Here is an 18,763-nt window from a genome sequence, read left to right on the forward strand (position 1 = left end):
ACAGGAGAGCAGTGTCTCCCTAGCTCTAAGCGAGGGGAACCTGGTGAAGCAGTACCTCCACCCAAAGTGCTAGTTGAGTAAAAAGCGTTTGAAGATATTCCCCATTTCCATGTCCTCAGGGAGAGCTTCGTTGACTACCCGTTACTCTGCATGCCTTTCCTCTTTTTTCTTAGGTTCATATCACAACCGTTGGAGAACAGACTCCATGAACGCGGGGACTTTGTTTTGTTCACTACTGACACTCTAGTGCCTTCCCGACACTGGTGACTGAGGGCAATTATCAATTACGAAAACTCAGGTTGGCCTGACGGCGTAGTGGTTACATTCATGCGCTTTGCTTTGGTGGCCCAGGGTTCATGGGTTCGCATCCCAGGCATGGACCTACCCACCATTCATCAAGCCATGCTATGGGGGCATCCCATCTAAAATAGAGAGGATGGGCACACATGTTAGCTCAGGGCCAATCTTCCTCACCATAAACAAAAGAAGAGAAAACTCAACGGTGGTACAACTGTGGTAAAAGGACCAATGATGAATCCATTTCAGCAAAACCAAAGCTAAACCACTGTGGTTGCAGACAAGAATGCACATGCTTTCAACCTTGATAACATAGAACTAATGGAGAAAAAACTTAACTTGGGGGAGAGGAGGTGGGAGAGAGTGCTAAGTACTAATTCCCTCACTTTTTATAGGAGAGAAAGAGAGAGGAATTGAGTTTGTTGGAAACTGAAACATGTAAAAAGGAACATAGTGATGCCAACGTCTTAATGTGCTTCTTAATCACATTTCTAATCTGAGAGGAGAATACGTTAAGAAATAATGTCTTTCGAAGTAAAGAATCATTGATCAGTTCAGCAGTTCTTTCAACTTTCCTTCATTTTTTTCTTTCATAAGTTAAAGTAAAATGTTAATTTTTAAATTATTAATAGCTTTTCATTATATACTCTTTTTATGTACGTATTTTGTCCAGCATATCTATGTATATACATGAGTATATGCTTGGAGTGTTGCTTACTTCAGGTTAATAATTATTGTGGGACTGGTTGGCTTTTATTTTTTTTTAGTTTATACCTTTGTCAAAACTATTATTAAGTATCCTTGAGATTGAAAAAAATGTTAATCCAAATATTTATATTAAATATTGCCTAATGTTGACAATGCAGACTATGTGGCTCTGAGTCCTGGTTAAGACAGTTATTTGACTGAATTCTCACCATGGAACATTTATTGAGAGCTTAACATGAGACAGCCGCCATTCTCTGCATTTTACATTTTTTTAATTAAGATTATGATACTTAACAACCCTGTGAAATTACAGTTGTACATCATTATTAGTCATGTTGTAGGTGCACCACTTCACCCCTAGTGCCCTCCCCCCACCCACCCTTTCCCCTGGCAACCACCAATCAGTCCTCTTTGTCTGTATGTTAAATACCACCTATGAGTGGAGTCATACAGAGTTCGTCTTTCTCTGTCTGGCTCATTTGACTCAACATAATACTCTCAAAATCTATCCATGTTGTTGTGAATGGGACGACTTTGTCCTTTTTTATTGCTGAGTAGTATTCCATTGTATATATATACCACAACTTCTTTATCCAATCATCAGTTGCTGGGCACTTAGGTTGGTTCCATGACTTGGCTATTGTGAATAATGCTGCAATGAACATAGGGGTGCATGGGACTTTGGGAATTGCTGATTTCAGGTTCTTAGGATAGATACCCAGTAATGGGATGGCTGGGTCATAAGGTATTTCTATTTTTAACTTTTTGAGAATTCTCCATACTGTTTTCCATAGTGGCTGCACCAGTTTGCATTCCCACCGACAGTGTATGAGGGTTCCTTTTTCTCCACAACTCTCCAACATTTGTCGCTCTTGGTTTTGGATATTTTTGCCATTCTAACAGGTGTAAGGTGATATCTTAGTATAGTTTTGATTTGCGTTTCCCTGATTAGTGATGAGGAGCATCTTTTCATGTGTCTATTGGCCATCCGTATATTTTCTTTGGAGAAATGTCTGTTCATGTCCTCTGCCCATTTTGTGATTGGGTTGTTTGATTTTTTTTCTTGAGCTGTGTGAGTTCTTTATATGTTATGGAGATTAACCCTTTGTTGGATAAATAACTTGTAAATATTTTTTCCCAATTAGTGGGCTGTTCTTTTGTTTCAATCCTGTTTTCCCTTGCCTTGAAGAAGCTCTTTAGTCTGATGTAGTCCCATTTGTTTATTCTTTCTATTGTTTCCCTCGTCTGAGGGGTTATGGTGTCCGAAAAGATTCTATAAATCTTTTTTTTTTTTTAATATATTTTTTTTTCTGCTTTATCTCCCCAACCCCCCCGTACACAGTTGTATATCTTAGTTGCAGGTCCTTCTAGTTGTGGGATGTGGGACACTGCCTCAACGTGGCCTGATGAGCGGTGCCATGTCCGCGCCCAGGATCCGAACCCTGGGCCGCCGCAGCGGAGTGCGCGAACTTAGCCACTCAGCCACAGAGCTGGCCCCCGAAAAGATTCTTTTGAAGCTGATGTCAAAGAGTGTACTGCTTATATTCTCTTCTAGAAAACTTATTGTTTCAGGCCTAATCTTTAGGTCTTTGATCCATTTTGAGTTTATTTTAGTGAATGGTGAAAAAGAATGGTCAATTTTCAATCTTTTGCATGTGGCTGTCCAGTTTTCCCAGCACCATTTGTTGAAGAGACTTTCTTTTCTCCATTGTAGGCCCTCAGCTCCTTTGTCGAAGATTAGCTGTCCATAGATGTGTGGTTTTATTTCTGGGCTTTCAATTCTGTTTCATTGATCTGTGCACCTGTTTTTGTACCAGTACCCTGCAGTTTTAATTACTGTAACTTTGTAGTATGTTTTGAAGTCAGGGATTGTGATGCTTCCAGCTTTGTTCTTCTTTCTCAGGATTGCTTTAGCAATTCGGGGTCTTTTGTTGCCCCATATGAATTTTAGGATTCTTTGTTCAATTTCTGTAAAGAATGTCATTGGGATTCTGATTGGGATGGGGTTGAACCTGTAGATTACTTTAGGTAGTATGGACATTTTAACTATGTTTATTCTTTCAATCCATGTACATGGAATGTCTTTCCATCTCTATGTCATGATCGATTTCTTTCAAGAAAGTCTTGTAGTTTTTGTTGTATAGATCTTTCACTTCCTTGATTAAATTTATCCCTAGGTATTTTATTCTTTTTGTTGCGATCGTGAATGGGATTGAGTTCTTGAGATCTTTTTCTGTTAGTTCATTGTTAGCGTATAGAAATGCTACTGATTTATGTATGTTGATTTTATACCCTGCAACTTTGCTGTAGCTGTTGATTGTTTCTAATAGGTTTCCTATGGGTTCTTTGGGGTTTTCTATATATAACATCATGTCGTCTGCAAACAGCGAGAGTTTTACTTCTTCATTGCCTCTTTGGATTCCTTTTATTTCTTTTTCCTGCCAAATTACTCTGGCCAACACCTCCAGTACTATGTTGAACAAGAGTGATGAAAGTGGGCACCCTTGTCTTGTTCTTGTTCCGAGAGGTATGGGTTTAAGTTTTTGTCTGTTGAGTATGATGTTAGCTGTGGGTTTGTCACATATGGCCTTTATTATGTTGAGGTACTTTCCTTCTATACCTATTTTATTGAGGGTTTTTATCATAAATGGATGTTGGATCTTGTTGAATGCTTTCTCTGCATCTATTAAGATGATCATGTGGTTTTTGTTTCTCATTTTGTTAATGTAGTGAATCACATTGATTGACTTGCGGATGTTGAACCATCCCTGTGTCCCTGGTATAAATCCCACTTCATCGTGGTGTGTAATCTTTTTGATGTATTGCTGTATTCGGTTTGCCAAAATTTTGTTGAGGATTTTTGCATCTATGTTCATCAGTGATATTGGCCTGTAGTTTTCCTTCTTTGTGTTGTCCTTGTCAGGTTTGGGGATCAGGGTGACATTGGCTTCATAGAATGTATTAGGGAGTGCCCCATCTTCCTCTGTTTCTGGAAAAGTTTGAGAAGGATAGGTATTACATCTTCTTTGAATATTTGGTAGAATTCTCCAGAGAAGCCGTCTGGTGCTGGACTCTTATTTTTGGGGAGGTTTTTGGTTACTGTTTCTATTTCTTTACTTGTGATTGGTCTATTCAGATTCTCTATTTCTTCCTGATTCAGTTTGGGGAGGTTGTATGAGTCTAGGAATTTATCCATTTCTTCTAGGTTGTTCAATTTGTTGGCATACAGTTTTTCATAGTATTCTCTTATGATCCTTTGTATTTGTTCGGTATCTGTTGTGATTTCTCCTCTCTCATTTCTAATTTTATTTATTTGAGACTTCTCTCTTATTTTCTTAGTGAGTCTGGCTAAGGGTGTATCAATTTTGTTAATTTTTTCAAAGAACCAACTCTTTGTTTCATTGATCCTTTCTACTATCTTTTTTGTTTCAATATCTTTTATTTCTGCTCTAATTTTTATTATTTCCCTCCTTCTACTGATTTTGGGCTTTGTTCTTCTTTTTCTAATTATGTTAGGTGTCATTTGAGGTTGTTTATGTAAGATTTTTCTTGCTTATTGATGTGAGCCTGTATTGCAATGAATTTCACTCTTAGGACTGCCGTTGCTGCATCCCAAATAAGTTGGTATGGTGTGTTTTCATTTTCCTTTGTCTCCTGATAATAATTGATTTCTTCTTTAATTTCTTCAATAATCCATTGTTTGTTCAGTAGCATGTTGTTTAGTCTCCAGATTTTTGCCCCTTTCCCAGCTTTATTCTTGTAGTTGATTTCTAGTTTCATAGCATTATGATCCAAAAAGATGCTCAATGTTATTTCAACCCTTTTGAACTTATTGATGCTTGCTTTGTTTCCCAAGATATGGTCTATTCTTGAGAATCTTCCATGCACACCTGAGAAGAATGAGTAACCTGCTGTTTTTGGATGAAGTGTTCTATATATATCTATTAAGCCCATGTGCTCTAATTTTTCGTTTAATTCTGTAATTTCCTTGTTGATTTTCTGTCTGGATGATCTATCCATTGGTGGTAATGGGGTGTTGAGGTCCCCTACTATTATTGTATTGTTGTTGATGTCTCCTTTTAGTTTTGTTAATAGTTTCTTTACAAATTTTGGTGATCCTATCTTGGGTTTGTATATATTTATAAGTGTTATGTCATCTTGGTGGAGTGTGCCTTTTATCATTATATACTGCCCCTCTTTATTTGTTTTGCTGTGAAGTCTACTTTGTCTGATATAAGTATGGCAAGACCTGCTTTGTTTTGTTCATTATTAGCTTGGAGTATTGTCTTCCATCCCTTCACTCTGAGTCTGTGTTTGTCTTTGGGGCTGAGATGTGTTTCCTGAAGGCAGCATATTGTTGGATCTTGTTCTTTGGTCCATCTTGCCACTTGTGTCTTTTGATTAGAGAGTTCAATCCATTTACATTTAGAGTGATTATTGAAACGTGGGGGCCTACTGCTGCCGTTTTATCACTTGTTTTCCGGTTCTTTTGCATTTCCTTTGTTTCTCGTCCCATGATTTTTGGATTCCTAATTCAAGTAGGTAAATTTCTGTATTGGCTTTCTTCTTATTTGTAATTTGTGTCTTTATTCTTGTTATTTGTTTAGTGGTGACCAGGTGGTTTGTATAACACATCTCGTAATGAGATAGTCCTTTTTCTGGTAGCCTCTTATTTCCTTAAATTAAAACATTCCATCCCTTTTCTCTCCCCTTTCTAGGTTGTTATTGTCAGATTTTTTTTTCCTCTTCTTTTTTGTGTTGTGAGTTTGTGTTTAAAATGACTAGGTTATATTTATTCTTGGTGTTTCCGTTCCCTTTATCTTTAATGTTTTATTTAACTTCTGCTAACCTCTCCTGATGGAGAGCTGCTACTTTCTGTTGTTGTCCTTCTGCTTATCTCCTTTGTTCTGGATTTTGTAACCCCTTTCCTTTTTTTTATTTTTCAGGTATGAGGTTCTTCCTGAGCATTTCTTGAAGAGGAGGTTTTGTGGCAATGAATTCCCTTAACTTTTGTTTATCTGGGAAAGTTTTTATTTCTCCATCATATTTGAAGGATATTTTCACTGGGTAGAGTATTCTTGGCTGCAGGTTTTTGTCATTCAGAGTTTTGAATATTTCATTCCAATCTCTTCTAGCCTGTAAGGTATCTGCTGATAAATCTGCTGATAGCCTTATGGGGTTTCCTTTGTAACTTATTTTCTTCTGCCTGGCTGCCCTTTGTATTTTCTCTTTGTCGTTGACTTTTGCTAGCTTCACTACTATATGCCTTGGGCTTGGTCATCTTGCATTAATAAAGTTTGGAGATCTATTGGCTTCTGTCACATGAAGTTCCATCTCTCTTCCCAAGTTTGGAAAGTTCTCAGCCATTATTTCTTTGAACAGGCTTTCTGCCCCCTTCTCCTTCTCTTTTCCCTCTGGTATACCCATAATCCTTATGTTTCATCTCCTAATTGAGTCAGATAATTCTCTGAGAGTTTCTTCATTTCTTTTTAGTCTTAGTTCTCTCTCCTCCTCTGTCTGCAGCATTTCTATATTCCTATCATCCAAATTGCTAATTCTCTCCTCCGTATTATCTACCCTACTGTTCAGAGAGTCCAGATTTTTCTTAATCTCCTCCGTTGTGTTCTTCATCTCCAGTATTTCTAATTGGTTCTTCTTTATAGTATCAAGCTCTTTTGTGGCATAGCTCCTGAGCTCATTGAGTTGTCTATTTGAATTCTCTTTTAACTCGTTGAGTTGTGTAATAATGGCTGTTTTGAATTGATTGTCATTTAGGTTATAGATTTCATTGTCTTTGGGATTGTTTTCTGGGTACTTGTCATTTTCCTTCTGTTCTGGAGATTTAATATATTTTTTCATACTGCTTGATGGTGTGGATTTGTGCCTCCACATAGAGATAGAGTTTAGTCGCTGCTTCCACTTGTTGCAACTGGTGTCGTGGGGGAGCAGCTGTTAAGACTGCACCGACCAGGAACCCTGTCAGCTGTTACTGACTGGACCTGGGCTCCTCCTCATAGTCACAGTGGTCCTGTGGGGCCCTCCTCCGTTGTGGGGGCAATCGCAAGGGGACCTCAGGCTGCTGGTGCCTACTGTTGCAGCCCACCTAGATGCACTCCCTCCTTGGGGTCTGCAGCGGTGTTATGGGCTTTCCCAGCAGCCAGGAGCAGGATCACCTATAATCGCCGCTTTATCCCTAGCAGAGCCCACAAGATCACGCTTGTCCACTATAGGTCCCAGCAGAGCTATGGGTATGTTCTGCAGTCTGTGGTTAGCTCACCTAGCTGTGCTACTTTTGCCCCAGGGCCTTCCAGCCATGTGATTGCCAGTCGGGACCTCTCCACTAGTGCTGTGCAGAGGCTTTCACTGAGGCTGCTGTGGGAACCTGGACATCCCCCCTGGGCCACGTAGCCATTCCACTGGAGCTCCACCCAGCCCCACACCACTCCCACGGAATCTCTGGGAGCCCCTTGCCTGGTCTGGGACACTGGCCAGAGTCCGTGGGCCTGGTGGTGGCTGGCAGACTACTGCCCTGCTGGAAATTCTGCTCTTTGGGAGCTTCCTGGCATTCCAAATGCTGGGCGGGGCCTCCCCACTAATGGCGAGCAGAGGCTTTCCCTGCTGGCAGGTGCGGGACCCTGGATTTTCCCCCTGGGCCATGGAGCCGGGCGCTGGAGCTCCACCCAGTCCCCAAGCACGTCCACGGGAAGTCTGGGCACCTCTTGCACCATCCGTGCACAACGGGAGACCATGGGCCTGGCAGCGACTGGCGGGCTGGTGCCCTGCCGGGGAATCCGCTCCCTGGGAGCTTCCCTTTGTTCTGAATGCTGGGCGGTGCCTCTCTGCTAATGGCGAGTAGAGGCTTTCCCTACCGGTGCCTGCGGGACCCTGGAGTTTCCCCCTGGGCTTAGATGTAATCGTGGGGGGCTTAGGTAGGGCTGTTGTCACCTGTTTCCACTGTCGCTCTGCCGGTGAGTGCACACTCCCTCACTTGGTGCGTGGTGATGCTATGGGGGAGTCCACTGGAAGAGAGCCTCTTTCAGGTACTAGGCTGTCCGGAGGTCGGGGGTCAGAGAGTTTTCACTTATTTCCACCTCCTCCCGGGAGGAAGTCCATCCGCCTTCTGATGTATAGCAGCACGGGTCTCTCAGGTGTCTTGAGATGCTATCTGGTTATCGTTTATTAACCGGTGAATGTCCAATTAGTTGTAGATTCAAAGGGGGAGAGACAAAGAAGACCACTCACTCCGCCATCTTGGTCCCGCCTCCTGCATTTTACATTTTTAACTCACTTATTCCTTACAACGACCCAGCAAAGTGAATACTGTTATTTGCATCTTTCAGATGGTGAGTGGAGACACAGAGATGGGGTCAGGGTAACCGCAGACAGAGCTACTAATCTGGAAAGTCAAGATTGGGACCCATGCAATCTGATTGCAGGATTCAAACTCATATCCACTATACTGTGTTGTGCTAGACGCCTCACAAGTATTTATTTCCACTGAAAAGGAAGTTACTTTATTTCTGTAAGAGACTAATGCTTTGCTAGGAATGATGGATTCAAAGCTTAAGTGATATAGTCTCTAATGCTGGCTTAAGTTAAAGTGGGAATCTATTTGAAGGTCTTTTAGAAGGTGACTAAAATATATGATGGTTAATGTGTTTTCCTGCTGATTAGTTGACATGAGTCTAAGCACAAATAAATCTGATCTTGAAAAGTAAAAATTGCAGTTTAGACTAATTTAGGACGTGGCGCAGGATCACGTCTGCTAATCCCTGCTCCACGTTATCTTTGTGCTTCTGGCTGATACAAGACGCAGTTACTGCCTGTGCTCTCCTTCTCCAGGAAACTTAGGTGCTTGTTTCTTTGCGTTGTTTCTGTAGTACCTGTTCACACAAAAAAATGTTTCCTATACATTTTTGGTAGCTACTCAGTAGGTGAGCCTTCAAAGGAGAAAAGGTGAAAAATTAGAATTCAGTGTCTGTTCATTTAGTCAGAGATTTTAAATTGTATTTTTGTTGTTAAAAGAAGAGACACAGGCTTGCCAGGTGCAGGCAGATGTGTGGTGCAGGCAGATCCGCGTCCTTGTGCTCGGTTGTCACTCCACCCATTATTTCAGTGAAGGAGGTTTTTGAATTCTAGAATTGCAGACTACTAAACAGATAACACACATGTTTATTTCTACCTTGTGGCAAAGATAACGATAATTACATGTAATATGTAACTGTTAATTCTAGACTTTGCTTTAAGTATATAAATTTTAGAAAATGAACGTAGCCTCTTGTTGCAATAGCATTTGATTTTTGTTAGTATGAAAATTTGAATATTTAGATTCTAGTTCATTGCTAAACTTCACATTTAATATTGTATATACCCTTTTTCTCAGTTTTAGAAATATCTATACTGTCATGACTTTATGCTTGAATCAATTTTAAGGCATCAAGTTTTAATATGTTGGAAAGTTCTAGTATTGCTAATGTTGTGATTTAAGAAAATTGTCACTTTTTTTTTTACCACAGATGCTAAATAATGTGTCATTTTGTTTTCTTAGGAACTTCCTGCACCATTACTTAATGATAATTGTAAAAAAGAAGTTGATGAAGACGTATGTAGTCATAAAACACCAGAATCTAACATTAAGATGAAAATAGCTTGGCGTTACCAGTTATTACCCAAGATGGAGGCAAGTCAACTTTCAAACTATTTCTAAAATTTGAAAATGTATTTGTTTCGTTTTATAAAATCTCTTGTATGATTCTTTAAATGCAATACAATGTATATTTATTTAAATAACTAGATATTTCTTTTGTAGAGTATTTTATCAAGATGATATTTCTTGAAAATAAAATTATGGCAAATTATTTTTTTACCAAAATAGATTATTTTATTTCTTTCATAATCTTTATATAGAATCTTATATTCTTGTGTTGCAAGCCAGAGTAAGAACTAATTAAACCATTCCTATGGGCCAACCCCGTGGCCTCATGGTTAAGTTCAGTGTGCTCTGCTTTAGCAGCCCGGGTTCAGTTTCCAGACGTGGACCTGCACCACTCAGATGTTAGCTCAGGGCGAATCTTCCTCAGGAAAATAAAAAGAAAATTCTATGACTACATGTAAATGTTCAAGGAGAATGTTGGTTCTCTGAAACTACTATTTTTATTTCTATACATTTCAGCCATTACACTTTCAAACTCAGCTATTTGGTAACCTCACCTATCCAGGATAGCCTAGTAACAGATGTCAGTGAGTCTCCCCACTGAAGCTCATGAACTCTGCTCCTAGTGAAGGCTCTGTTCTTTTATTAGCTCCCTCATTTGATTGTTTGCTTCATTTGTTTTTCAGAGAAGTTTAATATCTACCAGACATTATCATACTGGTAAAAAAAAGAGAGGGAAATTCTGTCTGAGTAAGACATGATTCCCATAGTCCACCCTTCTCTGATCTTCCCCAGGGACGTCCATGTTACGTTTCCTGAGGACAGAGGTGTGTTCACAGTACTTCTCAGCTGCACACGTGGATTCGATTTCCTGTTTCCCCTGCCCCCCACCAATGCCAGCCGACTGTTAATCAGAGTGCCCCCCTGCCAGGCTTAGGCACAGCCGTAGAATTCTCTGCAGTGTTCTGGGTGGGCACTGCCAGTCAATGAGAGTCAGGATGTGAAGCTTGCGGTTTGCGATAGAAACTTCTCACAATTGTATGCAAGACCTGTACAGCCTAAGCCCAGCCTCCTCTCCCAGTGTCCTCCCAGAGTTCTGTGTGTACGTATAAAAGGCCACATGCCCTCCTGCCATGAGAACTGCTCCTTTCGAGTGGCTTATGCTTCTGCTGGTAACGCTTTCCACTTCCTTATTCACCAGCTCATCCTTCTCCAAGTGCGAATGTTCCTACCTCTGACAGCTTTCCATACTTAATTATCCGGTCCTTAATTATCATTTCCATAGCACTTCATGTATTTTAAAGTTCTTCTATACATTGTATTATAGTTGTTAGTCTAACTCTCTCCTCCAGCAGACAGAATTCTCTATGAGGGCAGAACGTTTGTCTCACTTTCTCTTGTATCTCCAGCACCTATGTTAATGCCCAGATAGTAAATCTTTAGTGAATGATAAATGTATTTATTCATTGTCACATATATTGATTTAAGCGTCAGCTGTGTACCAAGTTTAAAATATGTTGTAATATGTGTGTATTAAGCAATGGTAAATTATTCTAATTTAGATGGGAAAGCTATTTGAATAGTATGATTTTTTCTTCTTCTTTCTTTTCTTTGATGAGGAAGATTAGCCCTGAGCTGACTGCTGCCAATCCTCCTCTTTTTGCTGAGAAAGACTGGCCCTGAGCTAACATGCATGTCTATCTTCCTCTACTTTATATGAGGGATGCCTACCACAGCATGTCCTGATAAGCAGGGCATAGGTCCACACCTGGGATCCGAACCTGTGAACCCCAGACCACTGAAGTGGAACGCACGAGCTTAACCACTATGCCACTGGGCTGGCCCCAATTTTTAAGCTGTGATTTAAATAACTGTGAGCAAACTATAAACTGCGGAGAGGATATTTAAACTCAAAGAGTAAAATAAGGAATAAATTTTCCCTGTATATAAAGGACTTCTAAAATGAATAAGGAATAGTCTACCAACTCAATTTTTAAAAACAGGCAAAACATGAAAAGGAAATTTAGGTGGCCCTTAAACATATAAAAGCAGATGCCCAATTTCAGTTACAGTAAGAGAAGTACAAATTAAAACTACGCTGACTTTCCCTTTTTCTCTTATCAGATTGTTGATAGTCTAAAATGTTGGTAAGATGCTAAATCAGCAAAGATGAGGGAAATTAGTAGTCTCAGACTTTGCTAGTGGGAAACTTCTGTGGAGGGTAATTTAGTAGTATCCTTCCAAGTTACAAAAACATATACCCTTTGATCATTTTGGAAATTTACATGACAAGTGTATTTTCTCAGGTGTAAAATGAAATATATATGAGCTATTTATGCGCCATATTTTTTAATAACAAAAGATTGGGCATAACCTAAATGTCCATCAGTAAGCAACTAATTAAAGAAATTATGGTGTCTGTGTATGGTAGAATACCATAAATCTGTATTAAAAACTAAAAGGAAGCTCTGTGTCATCAGAAGTCATTGCAGGCATAGCCTAGCTTTTGGATGTGATTGAGAACTGGATACCAGGAGCCAGAATAAATGTAGTTGTTCTGCTCAGGAAAGTGTGAGATGAGTGACACAGATTAAAACAGACAAGGAATGTAGGACTAGCACTTGAGAACTCTAATAGCAGAGAACTTCATGTCTTTGATCTGGCAGATTCATTTAAGTAAGTGGGCTTAGTGGTGACTCTTTTGTAGAGGGTGACCGTATTTTAACTTTTCTACTGGTATGTTCAGAGTCAATAATGAACATAAGCTCTAAGTTACATTTAACTTTTTTTTTTTTTTTTAAGATTTTATTTTTTTCCTTTCCAAAGCCCCCTGGTACATAGTTGTATATTCTTCGTTGTGGGTCCTTCTAGTTGTGGCATGTGGGACGCTGCCTCAGCGTGGTCTGATGAGCAGTGCCGTGTCCACGCCCAGGATTCGAACCAACGAAACACTGGGCCGCCTGCAGCGGAGTGCGCGAACTTAACCACTCGGCCACGGGGCCAGCCCCTACATTTAGCTTTTTTGTGAAGACAATATGCCAATTCAGTTTTAGACTATGTACGTCACTTGTGTCTTCATTTCCTTTATTTTCACTCCTATCTCAACTAGATTTTGGTCTTTTCATTGGTCACTAACATTCTTCAAGTGAAATTGTCAATGAAAATGCAAGTAGCTGAAATTTAAGCCGTTTTTCTTACTGCTTGTTATGAAATCAGTTTAAAGTTGGGGAGAAAGTTCTTTGTTTTTTTATAATTCATTGTTTCTTTATGTATTGTAATTGTAGGTGGTCTGCCTGCCCCTTCTAGGTAGAAGTGCACAGCTTATTCTGTTCTTCCTTATAGAGTGTGGGGTGTCTCCTTTGATTATCTTTTGGAGCCAACCTCTCAGAGGTTCCATATTAATGCACAAACCCAGTGCTTAGTGCTCTAGGTTTGCAAAGTTGTGATTCTTAGAATGGTCTTTCCTAGGTGACTTACTGTCCCGTTTCTTCAGGTCTTTGCTAAAATATCACTTCATCAGGAATGTCTTCCTTGGTCGCTCTGTGTAAAATAAAGCTGCTCTCTGTATCGTCTCCTTTCACCGTCTTCTCTTCCTTCAGGGCACTTATTATCTCCAGGCAGACAGTACAGCATCTGCCTTGTCCTACCCGAATGTGAGCTTAGTGAGAAGAGGGACTTTGACTTCTGTTTTGCTGGCATATCATGGCTGCTCAATAGTGATTTGTTGAATACATAGTGAATGAATTCTATAGTATGTGAATAAATGTGAAACTGACTTAAGTTACATTAATATAAATAAAATAATAGTTTATTTTGAATTAACACCCAGTGGTCAAAGTTAAGTTAACTGGTATTTACAAGTGAGTTCTGTCAAGTTTAGAAAATAGAACCTTCATTCTGGCCTCTTTGCATTTCTCTGAAATGTCAGCAGCATGTATATTCACCTGTCACAGAGATCTTGCATATGGTGATTTGCCAAGACTGGTAGACTTTGGTGGGCTCTCATCATCCTCTGCTTTGTAAGTTCAGACTCTACTTTGCTATTACCACTTTAAAAACAACAAAACGCTGGCTTTTCTTTATTTTACTTGGGACAAAACATAGTTAACACCATTATGAATAAAGATTAAACACATAGTCGAAGACTAGCCGTGTCGATTATCAGAAATGCCTTTTAATATAAGTTGTCACCAGGTCCTAAGCATGTAGTCATATTCCCACTTAGGAAATGCAGAAAAGGACAAGAATGTGCACACATAAGTCAGTAACAACAGCTCAGCAGAGCATAAAGCAAGCGCTTCTTCCACTTGGAGGGAGGGTCTAGTTTTAAAAAGTCCCCATCCCTCATCCTGTGATTTGGTTCTCTCTCCCAGGTGGACATGCCCTCTTCTTCCCAATCTGGTCATCAAACCCTGTTCCCTCTTCACCCCAAGAATTGCTAGCCTACAGCGCATTCTGAGACTTCATTTCTTCAGTACTGTAGAGCTCCAGCACCAAGGCCCACAATGGCTCCAGCGATTCATGACCGTGTGTTAGATCTTGATTACATTAAATCCTCATTACATACTGTGGCTTTCTGTCTCAGTGCTTCAGCCACAACAGTCCTCTGATGGATGTGTGCATGTTGTAGGTGACGACAATAAGGCAATAGAATTACAAAGGATAGAGATGGGCCTTCTGATTCTCTAGTGAATCATGACACAGGAATAATAATAACATTTCTGTAGTGCTTTACAATTTACAAAATATTCATCACCACTGTTGCGTTAGATTCTCACAGCGGCCTAGTGAAATTGCTGTTATTTTAGCTCCAATTTCTGGTGGTTGAACTGAGCTCAAAGTGGTTTAGTAACCATGTGGATTCTTGCTTTGTTACACCACCCTGAGAAACAAGAAATGATAACAGTAAAAGAAAATGTCTTATTTAGACTGTTTATTTGTGGTGCAGCTTTTGTCTCAAAGTTTGGTTCTTTCTGACACACTGAAGGAGAGGGTGGTATTGTTTTGTTGCTCTGTGCTCCTCCTGGCCTGGCATCAGAGTTCATTTTCCATTAGCATGGTAAATTTTTACTGTGCCATTCTCTATTACTCTTCCATGTTGACAGTGTTAAAGGTACTTTACGAATGTGAAGTAGAAGTTTGCATAATGGAAAACTAAAGCAACATGTTCTTATCAAACTGAGTAAATGGCTAGTTATTGATGGTAGTTTTATTTTTTTTAATAGTTCTGTTTTTTTGTGGAGTTGACAGTTTTTCATGGAGTAATAGTATTATTAGATTTAAAGCATTTAGTTATTTTTTTAGAGGAAATACTGTAAGTCCTTGTTTTATAATTCTAGGCTGCAAAAGATTTCACAGCGCTTCAAAAATCTGATTATATGTTAATGCTATGTCTAGAGTAGAAAACTTACAAAATTGTTTTTTCCTGTAAAAGTATATTTATTTTTCATTTTCATTTTTTATTGAAGGATTAAAGTTTTTCATCATTAATAAAATTCTTACTGTCTACCTTGTGAATATTTTAGTTGCCATAGCTAATCTTAATTTCTAAAAAAATTAGTAACTTAATTATAATAAGAAAAGCTTCCAAATTTATTTTTAGGTTTTAACGAATTATTTGTGTTCTATATGTTAAGTGTCCCAGCATGAAATCAATTTTCGGTCTTGATTCATCCCAGATCTGAGATTTCTATCGCATTAATATTATAATTAGAAACAGTAATAGAGATGGCAACTTAGAAAGCATGCTTTGCTTCTTGGCGATTTAGCGTATTTCTCTGCGTGCATAAGACTTCAAGGACCTTCAGTCCACTAATAAATTTATTAAGTCAAACTTAAAAGAAGTGAAAGTCTCTCTTTCTTCCTCTCTCCCCATGGCCAGTCTGCTAAAATAGATTATTCATGCTTGTTTGATTCAGGTAGGCCTTTGCAAGCTTCCCTACTAGGCCTGGGAATGTGGTACATTGATGCCTTTTCAGAGGCTCTGACATAGACCAAGCTTTTATTGCATGGTGTTTTATTATTACCAAATCCTGGTCTCCACCCAGTTTGTAGGCACTCTGCTTATTCTTTTGAACCAGGAAAGGTTATCACCTACCTTAATCCATGCAGCAGCGTGGATTAAGGACACCAGTGTGCCCCAGGATTCTCAAAGAGGATCCTGGAAACTTCTTGTTTCTTCTTTTTTGCTGTCTTTACTAAATTCTATTGGGCCTTAGGAGGATTTGCATCTGAAATGGGCAACCTGGTGTTTTTCTCAATGAAGACATCAGATCAAAGTTCAGTTAGTCAAGGCCTTTCTAAAACATTAAGGGGGCTTGGACTTACACAGTAAAAAGATGAGCTCTAGCAGAGATTGCAGTAGAAACATTCTGAACTATAATCCGGATAAAGAATAGATTATAGGCCAAAGAACAGACCTTAGTTAAATTGCTTTAGACTAATAACTTTATGTTTAAAAACTTTACACCCTACTCTTAAGAAACATATTTTAATGTCACATAATTTATTTTTCAGTACTTTCATGGTCAGTAGATAAATGGTGTTTTGGGAAGCATACTTCTGGATATGTTGTATTGAAAAGATTAGATTGAGCAAATTGATAGGTCTCTTCATTGCGGAAAATAAACAGTGCCTTATGGAGGGATGAACAGTCATTTTATTTAGAAAATAAATGTCGAACCCACAGACTATGAATCTGAGAATAATATTTCTATTAGACATCACATTTTTTTATTCTGTGTAACTGTGTAATTTCATGTTTGTAGGCATTAAATTTAAGAACATGAGTCCTTGAAGTCTTCAGATGCAAATATGTAGTGTCAAGCAAATGCCTCTTATCTAAACTACAGAGTTGTCAGTTACCTAGTAAACTCCGTTAGGAACCTGCTGTGGATAGTTTTTTAATTTCTGCAGATCATCTAATTTTGTTGAATGTTCTGAAATTTGTCTGTCTTGTAGTATTCAGGACAGTGGAAACTATGTAAATTTAGATCAGAGATTTCATTAGAGTTATTGCCAAGTGGAATCTGTTAGTAGTTCAGCTTGAGTTAGAGGTGTCTGTATATTTCTGATGTGCTGAATGAAAGAAATCAGCCCAAGTCCATTCAAAGCAATGTAATTATAGTAAGAATGTTACAGTCCTGGGCTTTTACTATCCTATGTAAATAAATTCAGCTTCAGTAGTTATTAGTTTCTTATGAGAAAAATAATTTGTTGGAGAAATTGTTAGTAGAGAGCACAAAAGAGAAACTATCAATGAACTGATAATGACTGTGCCAGATTTCTGGTTTATCTAATGTAGCTTATGTATATTCTCCCGCTTTACCATATGCCTTGTTCCCATCTGGAGTACCTAGTACATTTTATACTATAAGCCTAATTTTAAGTTTGTAAGAAAATTTGAATATATATACACACTGTCTTGTGAAAATCTAGTTTTAAAATGATGCTCTGTTTAATATATTTAAAATAGCTAGTTTCTTTTGGGCCCCTCACCAATGACTTAATTTGGCTTAAGTTTTCATTAGTTCTTAGCAACTGCATATTTAATTTGTCATTAAAACCTGAAATCCTTACATTAAGACTTATGTATATTAAATTTTTGAACTTAGGAAGGTATACAGTATAGTAAAAAAGCAAAGAAGTGTCTAAATTCCTATCAAACTTAGGGAACCACCAGGTTCTTCCCCAGGAGTGAAGAAACATAGAAGATGAAAGGGTTGCTTTCTAACCACTGAGAATTTAAAATAACAACACTTGTGTGCTTCTTTGAAATTTAATAAGTCTGTGTATATCAGCTCTTCCTTATTAGCATTAAAATGTATAAATATATCAGTGTTTTGCTGAATGTAGGAAGAATAAATTGTAGTTTTAAAAAAACTAATTTTTTAGCAACGAATACGGGTTTTCTTAACAGGTTGGACCAATATCATCTTCAATATTCGGTCACTATTATGATGCATCAAAAAGGATACCGCAGGAACTAATTGAGGCTTCAAAGTGGCATGGATTTTTTCTTCCAGAAAAAATATCTTCAACTCTTAGTGTAGAATCCTGGTAAGTTAATGGCTCAATTGTGGTTTCAAAGATTAATGGATGCATTTTTACCACGTCTTTTGGAAGAAGGCATACTAAAGGTACATATCCTAATAATCAGTGTTAGTTTTCCACATAATCTATAACCTTAATTGTGTGTGTTTTATATTATTTCATTACATGTGGTTTTTTTTCCTGGTCCTGTAACTGTTGGACTTGCCATTACTGTTAATTTGTGACTTGAAAAGTCTGGATACCAACTTTACAATACCTGCTGTTTTTATTTTCAAGAAAATGTGGAATGATTCTAAATCAGGATCTTTCAGCCCTAAATGCAAGTGGATACCCAAGTATTACTTATTGATAAGAAGAGCAGTGAAAATGGCGTAAAGTAGTGCTGTTGCCCCATGTTTTTCCATAAGTGCTTTTTCAGAAAGTAAACAAGTGTATGTTTTCCAATATTTTATTTATTAAGGCTTTCTATTTCTAGTTGTGCTGTAAATAAAACAATCTGTAGTTTTTCAGGTGACTAAAGGGAATTTAGGGTTTGAGTTTTACAATGAAGAGTTTTAAGTATTAAACCAACACAACATGTCTATAGTGCTACTGACTTTATCATGGCAAAACTCTGAAAATTACAGTATTTGACATTGAATAATTTATAAAGTGTTAAGAATATTTCATTTCAATTTTTATTGCAGTGGGATCAAAGGAAGGAAATCCATGGAAAAGGCTGTTGGCTCTGCTTTCTTTCATACTGTAAAACCATTAGTTTAAAAGTAAGATGAGTTATTAAATAGTGATTTAATAGACAGGAAGTTGTGAACTGAAATGACTTAAAAATCTAGAGTCTCTTTTCCAGAAATATTACCTGAGAATTTAGTGAAGACTATCCTATTTATTTTTATTAAAACTGTTTAAAGAAAACAAACATTCTTCACTTTGCTGTGATGTTCCCCAGTCTTTGGCTGGAGACTTACCAAAAGTGGTCCTTGCATGCTGCCTTAGCACCAACAGTTGCCACTGATGCACGACTGCCAAGTGTGGGTCCCGCTGCTGTGCACTCTA

General features: G+C 38.4%; 1 protein-coding gene across 9 annotated transcripts in view; it reads left to right on the top strand.

The window, feature by feature from the left end:
* The window catches only part of ELP4 (elongator acetyltransferase complex subunit 4), a 234,730-nt gene that overhangs the window by 53,121 nt on the left and 162,846 nt on the right, over positions 1-18,763 (top strand). For 7 of the 9 annotated variants that reach the window (XM_023646567.2, XM_023646565.2, XM_070274970.1 and 4 more), the window contains exons 4-5: positions 9,554-9,685; positions 17,577-17,716. In XM_023646567.2, the coding sequence (XP_023502335.1) occupies positions 9,554-9,685; positions 17,577-17,716 (272 nt within the window). The remainder of the gene's footprint in view (positions 1-9,553; positions 9,686-17,576; positions 17,717-18,763) is intronic. The other 2 variants (XM_070274965.1, XM_070274971.1) reach the window with 1 other exon arrangement.

Source organism: Equus caballus, chromosome 7, assembly GCF_041296265.1.
Source record: "Equus caballus isolate H_3958 breed thoroughbred chromosome 7, TB-T2T, whole genome shotgun sequence".
NCBI lineage: Eukaryota > Metazoa > Chordata > Mammalia > Perissodactyla > Equidae > Equus > Equus caballus.